Source organism: Molossus molossus, unplaced genomic scaffold, assembly GCF_014108415.1.
Source record: "Molossus molossus isolate mMolMol1 unplaced genomic scaffold, mMolMol1.p scaffold_m16_p_8, whole genome shotgun sequence".
In the NCBI taxonomy this organism is placed as follows: domain Eukaryota; kingdom Metazoa; phylum Chordata; class Mammalia; order Chiroptera; family Molossidae; genus Molossus; species Molossus molossus.
Genome location: NW_023425402.1, coordinates 9,676,710 through 9,695,636, shown reverse-complemented (window position 1 = coordinate 9,695,636; position 18,927 = coordinate 9,676,710). Strand labels below are relative to the sequence as shown.

The following is an 18,927-nucleotide window of genomic DNA, read 5'->3' as shown; positions in this document are numbered from 1 at the left end:
ACCATAAAATTATTTTCATTTCCACTTCATAACTATAATTTTGCTACTGTTATGAATTGCCATTGGAAGTATGTGTTTTCCGATGGTCTTAGGTGACCCCTGTGAAAGGGTCTTTCGACCCCCAAAGGGGTCGCAACCCTCAGGTTGAGAAATGCTGAAGTAGAGGGATACTAAGGAAATAGTAGCCAAACAAAGATGCTCTAGTTATTTGACATCAGACAATGTAGACGTTAGGACAAAGGCCTTGTTAGGGATAGAGAAGGATGCTGCACAGTGATGAAAGGCTCAGTCCACCAGGAAGATACTTTTCTAAGAGGATGCACATGAAATGATGTAGTCTCAAAATACATACAGCAAAATTGACAGAATTACAAGAAGAAATTGACAAATCTACTAGCTAGTACTGGGAGATTTTAACAAACCTCTCAATAATTAGTAAACATATATGTAATTTGGACAATAAAATTAATACATTTGACATAGTAGATATATAAAGAGCCATATGTCTGTCAAGTAAGAGAATGCACATTCTCTTCAGGCACACATTAAATACCAGTAAGAATTAACCACGTACTAGGCCACAGAGCAAATTCTATGAAGTCAATATCATAACAGACCACACTTTTTAAAAATGCACATTGCAGTGTAATTAAAATCAGTACCAGAAAGATACCTTGAAAAGTTAAAAACATACTTTTGAATAATTTATGGGTCAAAGAAAAAAATCATAATGAAATTAGAAAATATTTGGAAGTGATCATAAAATACTATATACCAGTCATACCCAAACTGAGGGACATTCTACACCAGTGATTCTCAACCTTCCTAATGCGGCAACCCTTTAATCCAGTTCCTCAGGTTGTATGTGGGCGTATCTGCATGTGGGCGGACCCGCCTGGAGACGGATAGAGGAGCCGTGTCTCAGTTCCTAAGACCATCGGAAACAGGTGTTTTCCTAGGGTCTTAAGTGACCCCTGTGAAAGGGTTGTTCGACCCCCAATGGGGTCGTGACCCACAGGTAACGATGGTCTTAGGAACCAAGACACCGCTCCTCTATCCATCTCCAGGTGGGTCCGCCCACATGCAGATATGCCCACATACAACATGAGGAACTGTAGTAAAGGGTTGTGGCATTAGGAAGGTTGAGAACCACTGCGAGGGGCACGTGCCTTGGTTGCGGTTTGTTCCTGGCCCCGGTTGGGGTCGTGTGGGTGGCAACCACTCCATGTGTCTCTCTTGCAATGATGTTCCTCTCTCTCTCTTCCTCCCTCTTTCCCTCCTCTGTCTGATGATAAATGCAAGTGTCCTTGGGTGAGGATAAAAAAAAAAAACTAAAACCATATTGAAATGTCTTGTCACTCATCTGTTTGTCTAACATTACCAAGTGACGGCGAGACTATAAATTCCTACAACCACTTTGGTGAATAATTTGGGAAGTGGAAGGTTAACTCACAGCCACAAGTGTAATTCCACTTCCATATACATGTAAATTCTATGTATTCCTTGAAGAATCACCCATGAACAGAAGAAAATACCTTTGTTTGTAATCACAAAGACAAGAATGATAACTATCCAAATGTCCCTTAGCAGGAGACTAGGTATATAAATGTTTGTATATTATATTTACACACTGAAATATTTTATATACTTTACATGAATGAACTAGATTTATCTGTCTATTGAATGTTCCTTCATCCTGGTTTAATGTTTGTGGTAAATGTTAATATTGTTCACCAAATATTCCCTTTCTTCTCCTGGGCACACAGCAGGGATGCACTTTCCCACTTCCTTTGAACTTAGGTAAGGCCCTGTGACTTGCCTAAATTAAGCAAATGTGAGCCAAGAGATGTGTTACTTGCAGGGAAGAGTTAAGACCCAGAACCCAGCTCACTGTCTTCTCACTGCTACTGTGATGGAGGAAGCACAAATTAATACAAAGCTTCTATCACCCGGGTCCCTGAGAGATACAAGTACAGGCACTAGGGTGACTGTCGTTGAACACACAGAGTAAGCAGAAAGTAAGTGGGTGCTGTGTTAAGCACTAGGAGAGTCAGGACTGTTACTGCAGCCCAGGTTACCTATAGTATTATTTTATGTCTCAGCTCAAATTACTATGCATCTTGTGTCCCGTCCTTAAGTTCTCTCTTCCAAATCACATAATGTTTCCTCTTTTCCATGAGACAGAGGTGGCAGGAGGTAGCCCCTAAATGTAGCCCTTCATCTGTCTCCTTTCAGAGTCATGGGAGCTTCTCTCTAAGCCCCTTCTCTGTCAGAAAACTGTCCTTACAGATATTTCACCAGTGTTTTTGCTTTTTGCTTTGGAATTCAGCTTCATAGTTAAGAGATTCATCACCAGAAAATTCATCCTCTCTCCCTTCCTCCTGCCCTTCCTCCCTTCTTTATATGTGGATGGCTGTCCTCATCTGCCAAGAGCAGAGCATTAGGGAAGGTCTGTGAGATGAGGGCCCAAGTACTGGCATGCCCAACTTTGGGAAATAAATGCATTGCATAAAGATACATGTAAGATGATTTACTCGGCATCATGTAAAGTTAAAAATGTTTTGGCACGGTGGTAGTACTGCTCACTCTCTTTTCAGAGAGCATAATATTATACTGAAAAGTACAGTGTATATCCAATGATAATCTTTTTTCCAATCTATTTTTAAATTATGTAAAGCTACAAATCTTGACTGTATGGAGCTAGGGTTAATTGTAGACTTGGGTTAAGTAACTTAAATGACTGAAGAAGAAAACCCAGTGCTAGTAAATGCACAGAAAAGGCCCAAGGATGTAAAAGGCCCTCACCTTTTATCATTCTCTTCTTCGTGTTTAGAAAATCTGCATTATTTTTGAACAGCTATTATTTTATGGAAGCCCTTGATTTTTTATAAATGAACAGGTTGATATGGCTTTGAAGTATAGAAGAGACTCAGAATCAAAACAGAGCTATTGATTCAAAATAAAGCAGTTTGTGAACAAAGAAAAGAGCATGTGTATTAAAATGGAATAGAAAACAAAGGAACATGAATCATGGCTGAGGGCAACTGTATAGTCTGAAAAGGGATTGGTGCCATGTCCTGGACCACTTTGCTTTATCAATTTCAATAGTAAATATAAATGTCTATACATATATATACAATCTTTCTTTAAATACATTATTAAATGTCATAAATAAGTACAGTTTAGAGAATACTAATAAAACAAGTGCCATGAACCTACCACCTAGTTTAAGAACAGAACTTTTGAAGCTCCTCCAAGATTTCATCTCCCTTTTCCCAGACAAATTACCCCTAATTATGTATAATAATTCCCTGGATTACATTTTTAGTTTTACATTTATATATCTCTAAACAAATTATATTTTTTAGTTTTGCCTTTCTTTAAACTTTGTATAAATGAACTCATACTCTGTTTTTCTGTGCCTCGTTTTTTTGTTTTTCGGGGTTTTTTCCCCCTCAACATTGTATTTTTTATTTCTCTACTTGCATATAGGTGGTTCATTAATCTCAGTTACTGTGTAGTTTCCCATTGTAGTGATATCTTGCAATGTGTTCATTTTATATTTTATGGGGTATTATGTTTCTTTATAATAAAATTCTTTAGGGTTAATTGTTACATGTAGTTTGGTTTGTTCTAACCTTAGGTTCAACTTTTTTTTAAAGCTGTTTGGTGTGGTGCCCTGGCCAGTTCAGCTCAGCAGTTAGAGCGTCGGCCTGCGGTCCAGAGGGACCTGGGTTCAGTTCCCACTAAGGGCATGTACCTCGGTTGCAGTTTGTCCCCGGCCCTGGTTGGTTGTGCGGGTGGCAGCCAATCGATGTGTCCCTTTCACGTCAATGTTTCTTTCTCTCTCTCTCTCTCTCTCTCTCTCTCTCTCTCTCTCTCTCTCTATTCCTCTCTCCTTCCCACTCTATCTGAACAAAAAATGGAAAAATGTCCTCGGGTGAAGATTAAAAAAAAAGCTGTTTGGTGTGGAAAATGTGTTCATATCCTGAGATAATCAAGATGTTTCCTTTTATCATTGATTTGAGATAGATATTAATTTTTCCATAGCACACTATCAGGATATATTTGGCTTCTCTTATGTTGATGCTGACTCTTGTGTTGGATTCCCAGTTCCCATGGAGAATGTTGCAACAATTGCTGATTGTGCCAGTGTGATTGAAGGAGTCAGTCGGAGCCGAAATGCCTTGCTGAATGGGGACACCAAGAATTATGACTGGGATTCTGGCTATACGTGCCATCAGCTAGGAAGCGGTGCGATTGTGGTTCAGCTGGCACAGCCGTACATGATTGGGTCAATACGGTAAGAAGATGCCTTCTCATACACTACTTTTAAAATGGAAGACACGTGCAAATTATATTTTGGTACAGTGACGGTCCCAGTAACTTCAGTGAAGACACTCTTCTGTTCTTTGCTCTATCCAGTGAAGGGTGGGAAAGGGGCACAGAGATACAAGGCGCTTGTTGAATTCTCTGGTGGGGAGGTACACCAGAGTTAGGCTGTGTTGGTTGGGGACTTACAGGATAATGTCAAGACAGGTTATACAGAATCAAAAACCATGTGGAACTTTAATAAATGACTTTACATAGGAACAAAATAGAACTGTATATGAGATCTAAAAAGTCTTTGTAATGATCTTTATGTCTGGTTTTTAGTTGTTTTCAGAACCAAACTTTAACCCAATATTGCTTAATTTATAGGGTTATATAATTTTCAAATGTGATACTGGTGACCTCTCCTAGAGCAGTGGTTCTCAACCCTCCTAATGCCGCGACCCTTTAATACAGCTCCTCATGTTGTGTGTGGGCGTATCTGCATGTGGGCGGGCCGCCTGGAGACGGATAGAGGAGCCGTGTCTCGGTTCCTAAGACCATCGGAAATAGGTGTTTTCCGATGGTCTTAGGCGACCCCTGTGAAAGGGTCATTCAACCCCAAAGGGGTTGTGACCCACAGGTTGAGAAACACTGCCCTAGAGAGTATACTTTTAGTTCAAGAGAGCCATCTGGGTCTTGAATAGGCTGCCATTGTTTTATTTTTTTAATGTTCTAAGAAGGTCTCTGAAAGACTAATGGTATATTATATGTATAATATATATTGTATTATATTCAGCATTAGATAAGATGTCTTACATGATATCGTAGCCTGCCTGGGGTAGAGATGTTGGTGGGACATGGCTGCCTTTCCCCATCCTGCTCCACCACATTTGCTTTGTCATTTCTTGTTTTCATCTTAGAGTCGGTGTGTATAAGGAGAGAAATAGCACACAAAAGTAAGGTAGTAGGATTCTAATAGGCAAAAATTCATTGATATTTAGGCTAATAAGCCCAGAGGTCATTGCTGTCTGCCCGTTGCCAAGGGTACCCTGACGAGTGATGGTGGATTTCTTGGAGAATGCAGACTGGGAATTCTTCATTTAAATTGTCAACCCCTCATCCAGCTGGGGTGGCTCAGTGGTTGAGCATCAACCCCTACACCAAGATGGTTTGATTCCCGGTCAGGACACATGCCCAGGCTGTGGGCCTGATCCCCAGTGTGGGGCTTGTAGGAGGAGGCCAGTCACTGTTCTCTCTCATTGATGTTTCTGTCTCTCTTTCTCTCATTGATGTTTCTATCTTTCTCTCCTTCTGACTTCCTCTCTCTCTAAAAATCCAAGGGGAAAAAATTTTTTTAAAATAATAAATTGTCAACCCCTCTTTATAAAGGGCCATATACAATCTGAGTACCATAAGCAACAAATCACAGGTAGAGAAGCCTGGAGTTTATGTTGCAGACCAGACAACTCACTTTGTACTTAGGACGGGGATGAGACAAGCCACAATCAGTCTGAACAAACCACCAGTACAATGCACTTCCGTCTCAGAACAACACACCCCTCCTTCTTCTCAGCTGCCTGCATTAACTAAAGTATTCATGAACCATCTATTTTGTAAGCCATTCTAGAGTTTTTGTCATAGATGGTGTGAAACTTATCTGAATATTTCTCATTACAATCTATCCCTCTTCACTTTAAAAATCTGGGAAACAGTTGTCCTTCCCTTGTCACTGGCGCTCTTTATAGTCTCCACAATTTCTTGAAGATTACCAATCGTGTCTCTGAGATTGCATCTGCAATTTCTTTCAGCAGGCTTGTGGTGTAACTCATCTGAGCCAGGAGACTTGAAATCATTTAAATTGACTAGATACTCTTTCTTTCACTTCACCTATTTGGGGCTTCAATTTTCTCTTTATTATGTTTGTTCTACCATTTCTAATGTGAAGACCAGTCGTCTTGCCAATGAACATGTAAGCAAACCAGCAGCTTAATAGCTCTGCCCACTCTCTTTTAATGTCCCTCTATTCTGTCTGCTTACGGGGTACCCCACCCCACCCCCACCCTACCTAACAATGTTCCATGTACATCTCAAACCAATATGTCAGAAATGGATTCCATTATCCTTCCCTTCCCCTGTTCAAGTCGCCTCACACCATGATGCCGGTCTCATTCAATGGCACCACCCTTCTATCTATCAACTGAGCCAAAAACATAGGAATCTTTGTAAATTTCTTCCTCTCCCTCCCCACCCCTTCTCAGCCAGTCAGCTATGGAGTTCTGTCAAAACCAGCTCCTACAAGTCACAAATGCCATCGCCACACCTTTGTAGTGTCTCCTCTCTCCCTAGTCTTTTGGACTTTCATCTATCCCTTCCTTCCCCACCTGCAGCCATCTCCCACCCGTTACCACAAATCTGATGCAGTCATGCCCTTTGCTAAGAGAATTCATGGCTACTATCCGCCTTCAGGCTGACAAAGGCACTTAAGAATGATCGACTTGGTCCGGCCGGTGTGGCTCAGTGGTTGAATGTTGACCCAGGCACCAAGAGGTCACCGGTTCGATTCCTGGTCAGGGCACATGCCCAGGTTGTGGACCTGATCCCCGGTAGGGCCAATCGATATTCTCTCTCATTGATGTTTTTCTCTCTCTCTCCCTCTCCCTTCCTCTCTTTCTAAAAATCAATAAAGGGAAAAAAATAAAAAGAATGATCTGGCTCGGCTTCCACCTGCAGTCTGTCTCCTGTTCCTCCACCCACCCTGCCCATGCTCTCTCAGCCTGTTGCAGTTTGCATGTGTGTCACCCTCCTACTACCTCGCTTTCAACTCTGAACATGCTGTTCTCAGTGCTTGTGTCTCTTACTACCTTTCCCCACCCCCTTTACACCTGGCTCTTATTTCCCCTTCAAGACTCCCCTCCTTTGGGCATACTTCCTCAACCTTCCATTGTCTCCTGGCCCGTGGAGACATTCCTCTCAGTGATCTCTGTATTTCATTCCTATGGGGCAGTAGTCGTATTTGTGTAATTGTGTGCTTGCTTTCCCCTCCCAGCGTACTGCTACATAAAGCCTGTGCCAACTCGGAATGAGTGTCCCTCGATGGACTGTGCAGATGAGGTGGTCTGAGAAGGTGGAGAGGGTTCCAGTGAGTGCAGTAAGAGATCTAGAATTTAGGTCCAACGGGGGCTCGAGGTCTTTGCCAAAGTGACAGCTTAGAGACGAATAGGCTCTTCATATGACAAGGCCACCTTGGCCTCTAGCTCTAGTCAAAGCATCAGAGAGGTTAAATCTGACTCCAGGAAAAGGTGTAATTGGGACTTTAGACAAGAGAGAACAGTGCCCGTTTGTTTTTCTTTAAATGTGGAATTAAAATGGTTCCCCCAATTTTCCTTCTCCTGACTTAGAGGGAGGATGATGGCGCATGAGCACAGCCAAAGGCAGGATTGTGCATCTCAGCGCAGTGTGACGCCTCCAACTTCCCGCAGCCCCGCTGTTGCGGCTGCGATGAGAAATCCATGCAGTTGAAGCCTGCATAACCGGCTGAGCACTCGGAGAGACACGTCTCTCTGAAACTCACATTGCGTTGTCAGGGCCTGCATTTGCCTCTTCTGTGACATTATTAAGAAGAGAAGGAGAGGGATTTCTTAACCACCAGTGCCCGTGGACGATGCTGGATGTCTTGGCAGGCCGTGGTTAGCAGCAGCTGATATGCCCAGACAGATGTTTATTGATAGGAAAGTAGATCAGTGGCACCTCTTCATGGGGATGGGTAATTGACCAATGGCAGGTTGATTACTCAGTGACGTTTGACCTACAGTTTCTATTGCTTGTGATGACTGACTTGCTTTCCCAGTCACTGTGTCTAAAGAAGCCCAGCGATTCTGAATCAGCGCCTGAGGGCGAGTGTCACACAGCTGAGTGACTTGCACTCTCCCCTTCTAAAGGGAGAGCTGCAATCCTGAAAACTCTTGGTTTCCTGACTTTAAATTCAGAGTTCTTTGAAGCTGATGACTACTAAGGCAAAGGTCTCAAACCTAAATGATCTCCATCCCTGCATTCTTTATTCCTGTGAAGGGTGCATACTTGTTTGTGGATAAAAAAAAAACAATTTGTTTTCATCTCTGTTTGTCCGTTTTCATCCACAGGAACCATTTCTACCTTTCCTGAGAGTTTCCCCTATGGCCGGATAGGCAAGCCGAGCCTGTTTCTTCACTGATCATGCTTGCGCCTAACCCCAGTCAGCAGGAGCCTGATCCTGCTAGTGTGTCTGCTGCCAGTTCCCTTGTGGTGTCCTGGAGACGCTGACCTTGAAATATGATCTCTGGCCATCTCCACCTCCCCCTGTGTTCTTTCATTCATTCAGCAAACATTTGTGGAGTCTTTGACTGTGTGCCAGGCACTGGGGTCCAGCACTGAATAAAGAAAACCCTTGTGAAACTGACATCCTGGTTGGGGAGATAAACAGTAAACAAACACTACCCTCTGTCCAGTTCTCCAAAGTGCTCTGAGGCAGTCAGGATCAGGGGATGGAGACAGTGCAGTTTCAGGGTTAAAGAGCAAGCAGTCAGGGACCTGGAAGACGAACATCACAGGCAGAGCACCAAGGCCCTGAGCAGGAAGCACAACAGGCAGGCTGCAGGCGCCCCAAGGAGGCCACTGTGAGGGAGAAGAGTGAGGGAGGGGAGAGGAAGAGGCAAGCGGGGGGAGGTAACGGAGAGGTGACAGCCCGGAGATGCTTTGTTGCTGTTTCTATATTCAGTGTCCAGCTCCCATACCACCCCACTTGCCAGCAGGGCCCCATCCCAGTGCTTCCACGGCAGTTAGAGGAGAGGTTTCTCTGCTGAGGAGCAGGGCAGGGCTGGGGTCATCCTGCCTTTAAGCAGCACCTTCCTTTATCCAACTGACTCCTGGAGAAGGAACAGCAGGAGGCGCCTTAGTCCTTGCAGTCTAACCCCGTCCTGTTTCTCCTTCCCTGGAGCCAGAGCTGCAGTTCAACTGGGAAATAAAGGAGTGTGCTCCTCATTGCTAGATTCACCGGCACAGCAGAAGTTCCTCGTTTTATTTGAGAGGAAAAGGGGGAAATTGCCTGGAATGTGCCTTAAAACTGGGTAACTGAGTGGTAATGATATCATTTTCATGCCATTTAAAAAACTTGAAAATTTAAATAACAGGAAGTCTTCAGAGTCCTGACTACATGAAAAGAACAGTCATAATAACTAACCAGATCTACCTAATGTCTTAGTTCCTAGTCCCTCTTCACCCCAGTTTAAGACCTACCTTTACTTGCTAATCCTGGTATTCTTCTAAGTGTCTCCAGGTTAGCACAAGAAATCACACACACCATCCATGAAGTGTGCCTGTCACCTGGTCTTTTTCAGCTAATAAATGCAGCACTTTGTTGAAACCCTAATGATGAGATAGTCAGTTAAATCAACAGTTTTTGCATTAGTTTGAAAATAATGGCTTTGTAATTGATATGTGCAATACTGTAAGTAAAATACCCACAATGCTTTAACTAACAAACCTAATTGTAACGAAGTAGGCTGCCCAAAGACAATGCAGTGCAGATGGGCGCCACCAAGTAAACTCTGAGTCTCTCGGTGCTGAGGACTACGGAGTCAGTGACACAAGACAATTGTAAGTCCCTCAGTCAGAGAATGTTAGAGGAATATAATGTTAGGGCAAAATGGGTCTAGCCCAAAGCATGGGTCTCCCTGTCTCTTTAGTCTGTGAATGTGAGGCTGTTTTTATTTTACAGCAGGAAAAGCCAGTTCTATTTATAAAAGTTAGTCTGGCACAGAATGTCTGAACCACATACCAGTTTATGTTTTGCACTTATTAAACGTAAAATGAAGCGACCGCAAGTTGATCCGTTAAAAAAGTTAGATATGCCCCTGTGGTCCTCGCTCGTCTCAGCCTGGCTTCCTCTCCCTGGGAGCCAACAAGCCTGTGCTGGCTCAGCGGCCCTTCATTGTGGTGTGGCTGCAACTGCTCAGTTTGTAAATTACTGAGACCCCGCTGGACTGCTGTTTTCCTTCCTCCCACCACTTACCCCCCTGCCAAACTACTGCTTGTCCACTTCTTGCCCAAAGGCTAGACCCAGAAGAGAAAGAGGAATCACATGACATTCCATTTTGTTTCCTATTTAATTGCTCCAAATGAAGGCTTAGTTGATAAGGGTGGGGGGAGGAATAGAAGCTAATGACTTAAATGATGTTTTGTAATTATTTGAGTGTTTTCTACATCTGTGCTGCCCTCAGTCTCTCATAGGACCACAGATCATCTCTAGCTGAAGATAGTGACTTTGCAGGATTGAGATGGACTTGGGTCTTTTCCGCGATTTCCAAGTGCCTGGTACAGTTCTCTGTGCTGTGAGTACTCAATAAATACTCATTGACTGAACTGACAACATAGTATGTTAGTGCAGCTAAAGGGAGTTCTATCTATCAACTCAATTGGACATCATATTTGCTCCTGTCTGATCTAAGTATATGTGAGGAAACTGCTAAAGATCTGGCATCTCAGCAAATGACTGAGATTAAGCTCTGGAGTTAGGCGCTGACATTAGCACAGGTGAGGATGCTTGCCTCGCACGGTCCATGCCGCTCCCACTTCATCTGTCCGTGCTGCACAGGCAAGCAGTACATCTTTTTCCATTAGGGCAGCCTCCTTTGCAACCTAGAGAGCTAGAAATTTCCTTTTTATAGTCTAAAGAATACAACAAGCATCAAAATATATGACTCCTTTGGCTTGGATTAATATTGCCTATAATTCTCGTCAAAATTGGAAAGATATTTTACAAAATTTGCTTCATATCAGTCATGCTGAACGTCGTCTGACAAGGAATTCCTCCTTGTCTTGCTGATTCGTGATTTATTTTCCAAGTGTTGTCTCCCTCTCAGCCTGTCTGCATCGCCCTAGTCTTCTCTTATCACCCCAAGACCTCGGAACTCTGGTTCCCCTCAAAAATTGTTGAGTAAAAAATTATACCTGTGGTTCCTGGTAGACACTGAAGTCTGCCTGTGTGAATGTTTAGGGGACCAGAAATCCTGGAGCCTGGAAAGAGAGAGAGTTTGGGAGCATGGTGAATATACCTCCGCTAGTTTCATCCTAGAGGTATTTCAAGACCAGAATATATTGCTATGGCAACTAAATTGCATGTTAAAAATACAGGAGGGGCACTATTCAGATATTCTTTGGAAAAGCAGGAAAGGTTAAATGCCAAAGAAAAATGTGTGTGTGTGTGTGTGTGTGTGTGTGTGTGTGTATGATGTACCTCGCATGTCAACCATTTATCTCTCTTGAGTGATTAGAGAACTTGACAACTAGTCATCGTAAAATATAGCTGAATACATGAAAAGAAAAATCCTTCTAGTTTTCAAAGATTAACCTGTCAGGAAGACATTTTACAGAGTCTTTCAGCCCCATTAGACCTAGTATTTTATGGATAAATGTATGTTTAATAATTACCCAGAATTGTTACTTAAGACCTTTCTAAACAAATACTCACTTCACCAATGGTCCTTTAAACAATTGTTTAAAAAACCGGCATTATTCACCCCAGAAGATCAAATGAATGGAAAGCTTCAACCTGCTTCTTCTGTGCTTGTATTTTGGCAGGTGTTTTACACACTGCTGCCTGGGATGGGCCATGCAGGGTCATGGAAATGTGCCTCTTCTCATGAGGGCAAAAAGAAGCATAGGCTTTTCAGCAAATTGAATGGAATTTCTACAAATTTAATATATCACATTGCTTGAAAATACCTTTTGAGTATAAAGTAAAGCTAATCTGAAAACTGATGAAGGGTCAAAGTCATTTAAGGTTAATTGGTGAATTAATCCATAGTTGCAATCTACTTCTGAAAACCTTCAATTCCTCAGGTATCCTTAAATCGGAAATTTTTTTCCCCTAGGAGCCCAATCTTGTCACCTTGTTAAGATGCTTTTGGTGCATCTTGGTAGCACCTCATGTCAGTGTATCTCAATTTTTTTTAAAGTTTAGCCTTTTGTGAACTGGTAACCACAGGATCACTTGACCAAAACATTCTCATAGTTAAGAATAAGCAAAAGCACTGAGAAAACTCTTCCACATTCGTCCACCCCATTCCGCATCCTTCTCCTGGAAAAACCGATTATGGCAGGCTGGTTGGTGCCCCTCAAAGACTCCTTTCAGCCACTTTCCTGGATACTCAGGGGCCTAGCTGCATCTGAGGAATCACTTTTTTCTGCTGTGTTGCCTCTTTCAACAATGTATCAGATTCAGTAGACTGGGTTTGGTTACTGGATAACTGCAGACTGTGCTTTTACTTCTCCCGGTATTTTCTTTCCTTTAGCCCCTGAGGCCTAATGGTAAGGATCCTCTTCCTTCCTCCTACCTTATGATGTCTGAAACCATGTCCCTCATTGATTATGACATTACCAGCCCTGCCACAATATCCTTTTATTGTAACTGAAATCCAGTCAAGACTATTTAGATGTTCTTCTGTACAGTCTCATGTTTTGAAACAGCTAATGGTCCTTTCAGTTGCCATGTCTTAGAGTAGCTGTGGTGGCCTCACTCTCTCAGTGAGAGGTGAAGAAAACAAGTTGAATTCCTTCTCTTTCTCTCCACCATGAACATAGTGAGGCAACTGGTGCTAAAACTCTATCTTGGAATATTCTAATTTGTTGCAAGATCCTACACAGCCTCCTGTGGACTTAAAAGGAAAATTAGAGAGGGCGTCGCACCTTCTGGTCAACCTACCTTGGTTTTGTAAGGGTGGAAGTTACAGAAACTTTCATTAAGTGTTGTGGCTAAGATGTGACAGCATGTATTTTTATTACTGGCACTTATTTGTTCCAAAGGAGCTTGCATTTGGGTTGTATTTGCCTGCTAATAAAAAACCCGATTAAGAAAATCTTTTTAAATACTGAGTTTTTAAATTTATCAAACTAAAAAGCTTCTGCACAGCAAAAGAAACAATCATCAAAATGGAAAGGCAACCCACTGTATGGGAGAACATCATTGCCAATGATGTATCAGATAAGGGGTTAATCTCCAATATATATAGAGTGCTCATACAACTCCACAAAAGGAAGACAAAGAACCCAATTAAAAAATGGGCAGAGGAACTAAATAGACACCTCTCCAAACAGGACATACAAATGACCAAGAGACATATGAAGAAATGCTCAACATCACTAATCATCAGAGAGATGCAAATTAAAACAACAATGAGGTATCACCTCACACCTGTCAGAATGGCCGCCATCAACAAATCATCAAACAACAAGTGTTGGCGAGGGTGTAGAGATAAGGGGACTCTAATACACTGCTGGTGGGAATGCAGACTGGTGCATCCGCTATGGAAAACAATATGGTGCTACCTCAAAAAATTAAAAATTGAACTTCCATTTGACCCAGTGATCCCACTGCTGGGAATATACACTAAGAAGCCTGAAACACCAATCAGCAAGGATATATGTACCCCCATGTTCATAGCAGCACTATTTACAATAGCTAAAATCTGGAAACAGCCCAAGTGTCCACCAGTAGACGAATGGATCAAAAAGCTGTGGTACATATACACAATGGAGTACTATGCAGCGGTAAGAAAGAAAGATCTCTTATCCTTTGAGACGACATGGAGGGACTTGGAAAGTATTATCCTAAGTGAAAGAAGCCAAGCAGAAAAAGACAAATACCACATGATCTCACTTATATACGGAATATAATGAACATAACAGTCTGAGGAATACAGTAGACCCAGACACATGGAAGTAGGGCACAGACTGACATCACTCAGAAGAGGGGATGGGGGGTGGGGGGGTGGGAAGAGATAAACCACAGAACTTATATGCATGTATGCATGACTAATGGACATGGACAACTAAGCCGGGGACAGGGTGGAGGGTGGGGTGGGGTGGGGGGTGCCAATGGGGTAAAAAGGTAAAATGTCTGTAACAAAAAAAAATAAATAAAAATTCATTAAATTTATTTTGTTTTGCTTTTCTTTGTTTGCTTTGGTCTCACATAGCAAAAACTCTACAGGTAGGGCTGGCTGTTGGTACTAGTCTTCGGTTCAGTGAGCCCTTCAATGCTCTTGGTCTTTTCCACATGTATTATGGCCTCAGAGAAACAAGGCAGCTGCTACAGCTTTAACTACCGTGTCTGCATTTAGGAGGAGGAGAAGGCAAAGAGAGGCGAAAGGGTGAAGAACCCTGACCAACCAAGTCTGTTCCTTCTTAGTAAGAAAAGCCAAAGCTGTGTTTGAAGCCACACCTTGTTGCCTTCCACTTAGTTGTTAGGCAGAACTGTGTCATGTGGGCTTCCCTAGCAAGGTTGGAGAGGGAGTTGAAGGCATGGTGAGGGGTTGCTCATCCATGCAACAACTCTGCCACAAAACCCTGCCTCCTGCTCAACATGTCACATCTACTTTGGAATTTTTATCAATCTACATATTTCATGTGGTCCTTTTATTTTTTTTAAACAACTATATTGAAATATATTTCATATACCATACAATTTACCCATTTAAAGTGTAGAATTCAATGAGGGAGGGTTCATTTATTTACTGTTTATTTTTATTTTTATTATATTAATTTATTTTTTTATTAATTTTTGTTACAGATGTTTACCACTGATTCCCCTCTCCCCCTCCCTCACTGCCCTGTCCCCAGCTTTGTTGTCCATGTCCACTGTTCATGCATACATGCATACATGCATATAAGTTCTGTGGTTTATCTCTCCCTCTCCCCCACCATCCCCTCTTCTGGGGATTGTCAGTCTGTATCCCACTTCCACGTCTCTGTGACTACCCCATTCCTCAGACTGTTATGTTCATTATATTCCACAAATAAGTGAGATCATATGATACTTGTCTTTCTCTGTTTGGCTTGTTTCATTTAGGATGATACTTTCCAGATCCCTCCATGTAGTCTCAAAGGATAAGAAATCTTTCTTTCTTACAGCTGCGTAGTACTCCATTGTGTATATGTACCACCGCTTTTTTATCCATTCGTCTACTGATGGACACTTAGACTGTTTCCAGATCTTAGCTATTGTAAATAGTGCTGCTACAAACATGGGGGTACATATATTCTTTCTGATTGATGTTTCAGACTTCCTAGGGTATATTCCTAGAAGTGGGATCACTGGGTCAAATGGAAGTTCAATTTTTAATTTTTTGAGGAAACACCATATTGTTTTCCATAGTGGCCGCACCAGTCTGCATTCCCACCAGCAGTGTACTAGAGTCCCCTTTTCTCCACACCCTCACCAGCATTTGTTGTTTGATGATTTGTTGGTGGCCATTCTGACAAGTGTGAGGTGATACCTCATTGTTTTAAATTGCATCTCTCTAATGATTAGTGATGACAAGCATTTCTTCATGTGTCTCTTGTCCATTTGTATGTCCTGTTTGGAGAGGTGTCTATTTAGTTCCTCTGCCCATTTTTTAATTGGGTTCTTTGTCTTCCTTTTGTTGAGTTGTATGAACACTCTATATATATTGAAAATTAACCCCTTATCTGATATATCATTGGCAATTATGTTCTCCCATACAATGGGTAGCCTTTCCGTTTTCATGATTGTATCTTTCGATGTGCAGAAGCTTTTTATTTTGATGTAGTGCTATGTGTTCATTTTCTCCTTTGTTTCTATTGCCTTAGGTGATGTATCAGTGAAAATTCTGCTGTGTATGATGTCTGAAATTTTGTTGCCTACAGTTTCTTCTAGGATTTTTATGGATTCATGAGTCACATTTAAGTCTTTTATCCATTTTGAGTTTATTCTTGTGTAGGGTGTAAGTTGATGGTCTAGTTTCATATTTCTGCATGTAGCTGTCCAATTTTCCCAACACCATCTATTAAAGAGGCTGTCCTTACTCCACTGTATGCTCTTGCCACCTTTGTCAAATATTAATTGAGCATATTCCCTTGAGTCCATTTCTGGGTTCTCTGTTCTGTTCCACTGGTCCATATGCCTGTTCTTGTGCCACTACCAGGCTGTTTTGATTACAGTGGCTTTGGAGTATAACCTGAAATCTGGTAATGTGATCCCTCCAACTTTGTTCTTCCTTTTCAAGATTGCTGTGGCTATTCGAGGTCTTTTTTGGTTCCATATGAACTTTTTGAAGTACTTGTTCTAATTCTGTAAAGTATGCCATTGGTATTTTGATGGGAATTGCATTAAATCTATAGATTGCTTTGGGTAATATGGACATTTTAATGATGTTAATTCTTCCAATCCATGAACAGGGTATGTGCTTCCACTTTTCTATATCTTCCTCTATATCTTTTTTTAATGACCTGTAGTTTTCTCCGAATAGGTTCTTTATTTCGTTGGTTTATTCCTAGGTATCTTATTTTTTTTGCCGCAATGGTAAATGGGATTGTTTTCTTAGTTTCTCTTTCTGTGAGTTCATCATTGGTGTATAAGAATGCCATCGATTTCTGACGTTAATTTTGTATCCTGCTACTTTGCCAAACTCATTTATTAAGTCTAGTAAATTTTTTTTTTTTTTTTTTATCCTCACCCGAGGATATTTTTCCATTTTTTGTACAGATAGAATGGGAGGGAGAGAGAGTGAGAAACATCGACGTGAAGGGACACATCGAGTGGCTGCCACCCACACGACCAACCAGGGCCGAGGACAAACTGCAACCGAAGTACGTGCCCTTAGCGGGAACCGAACCCCGGTCTCTCCGGACCGCAGGCCGATGCTCCAACCGCTGAGCCAAACTGGCCAGGGCAAGTCTAGTAAATTTTTAATGGAGTCTTTGGGGTTTTCTACGTACAGTATCATGTCATCTGCATATAATGAGTGTCACTTCCTCCTTTCCAGTTTGGATTGGTTTTATTTTTTCTTCCTGTCTGATTGCTGTGGCTAAGACTTGCAGTACAGTGTTAAATAAGAGTGGCGAAAGTGGGCACCCCTGTCTTGTTCCTGTTCTTAAGGGAAATGCTTTTAGTTTCTGCCCATTGAGTATGATGTTAGCTCTAAGTTTTTCATATATGCATATATGGCCTTTATTATGTCTAGATATGATTCCTCTATTCCCACATTGCTGAGCGTTTTTATCAGAAATGGATGCTGGATTTAGTCGAAGGCTTTTTTGGCATCTATTGATATGATCATGTGGTTTTTATTTTTTATTTTATTTCTATGGTGTATCACTTTTATTGATTTGCGAATATTGTACCAGCCTTGCATCACTGGGATGAATCCCACTTGGTCATGGTGGATAATTTTTTTGCTGTATTGCTGGATCCAATTTGCTAGTATTTTGTTCAGGGTTTTGGCATCTATGTTCATCAGGGATATTGACCTGTAGTTTTCTTTCTTTGTAATGTCTTTTTCTGGTTTTGGAATTAGAATTATGCTGATTTATTAAAACGAGTTTGGAAGTCTTCCTTCTTCTTGAATTTTCTGAAATAGTTTGAGGAGAATGGGTGTTAGTTCTTTTTTGAATGTTTGGTAAAACTCCCCTGTGAAGCCATCCGGGCCTGGGCTTTTGTTTGCTGGGAGAGTCTTGATTACATCTTCAGTTTCTTCTGTTGATATTGGTCTGTTCAAGTTTTCTATCTCTTCCTGGTCCACGTTTGGGAGACTATGTGTTTCTAGAAATTTGTCCATTTCGCTTAGATTGTCAAATGTTGCCATATAATTGTTCATAGTAGTTGCTAACAATCTTTTGTATTTCTGTGGTGTCAGTTGTTACTTCTCCTTTTTCATTTCTGATTTTGTATATTTGGGTTCTCTCTCTTTGTTTCTTGGTGAGTCTAGCTAAGGGTCCATCAATCTTGTTTATCTTTTCGAAAAACCAGCTCTTTGTTTCATTGACCCTTTGAATTGTTTTTGTGGTGTCTATGTCATTTACTTCTGTTCTGATCTTTACTATTTCCTTCGTTCTACTTGCTCTGGGGTTTTCTTTTTGTTTGCTCTGTAGTTCTTAAGTTGGGGGGTTAGATAGTCTATTAGAGATTTTTTTTATTTTTTGAGATAGGCTGTAGTGCTATGAACTTCCCTCTCAGAAATGCTTTCGCTGCATCCCATAGATTTTGTGTTGTTGTGTGTTCATTTTCACTGGATTCCAGGAAGTTTTTGATTTCTTCCTTGATCTCCTCGGTGACCCAGTCATAGTTTAATAACATGCTATTTAGCCTCCATGTGTTCAAATGTCTTTGCCTGTTCTTGTTGCAATTGATTTCTAGTTTCATGGCATTGTGGTCTGAGAACATGCTTGATATGATTTCCGGCTTGTTCAACTTGTAGAGACTTAGTTTGTGCCCTAACGTGTGGTCTATCTTTGAGAATGTCTCATGTGCCCTTGAGAAGAATGTGAATTCTGTAGTTTTGGGGTGTAATTCTCTGTAGATATCTATTAAATCCATTTGGTCTAGTGCTTCATTTAGAGTCTCTGTTTCCTTGCTAATTTTTTGTCTAGATGATCTATCCAGTGATGTCAGCGGGGTGTTGAAGTCCCCTGCTATGATTGTATTGCTATCTATTTCTTCTTTGAAGGTCTCCAGAAAATTTTTAATGTATTTTGGTGCTCCTATATTGGGTGCATATATGTTTACCAAGGTTATATCTTCCTGTTGGATAGATCTTTTCAATATTATGTAGTGGCCTTCCT

General features: G+C 41.5%; 1 protein-coding gene across 2 annotated transcripts in view; it reads left to right on the top strand.

The window, feature by feature from the left end:
• BTBD9 (BTB domain containing 9) overlaps window positions 1-18,927 on the top strand; it is a 446,601-nt gene that overhangs the window by 320,401 nt on the left and 107,273 nt on the right. For both annotated transcript variants that reach the window (XM_036249375.1, XM_036249376.1), the window contains exon 8: window positions 4,114-4,303. In XM_036249375.1, coding sequence (XP_036105268.1) covers window positions 4,114-4,303 — 190 coding nt within the window. The remainder of the gene's footprint in view (window positions 1-4,113; window positions 4,304-18,927) is intronic.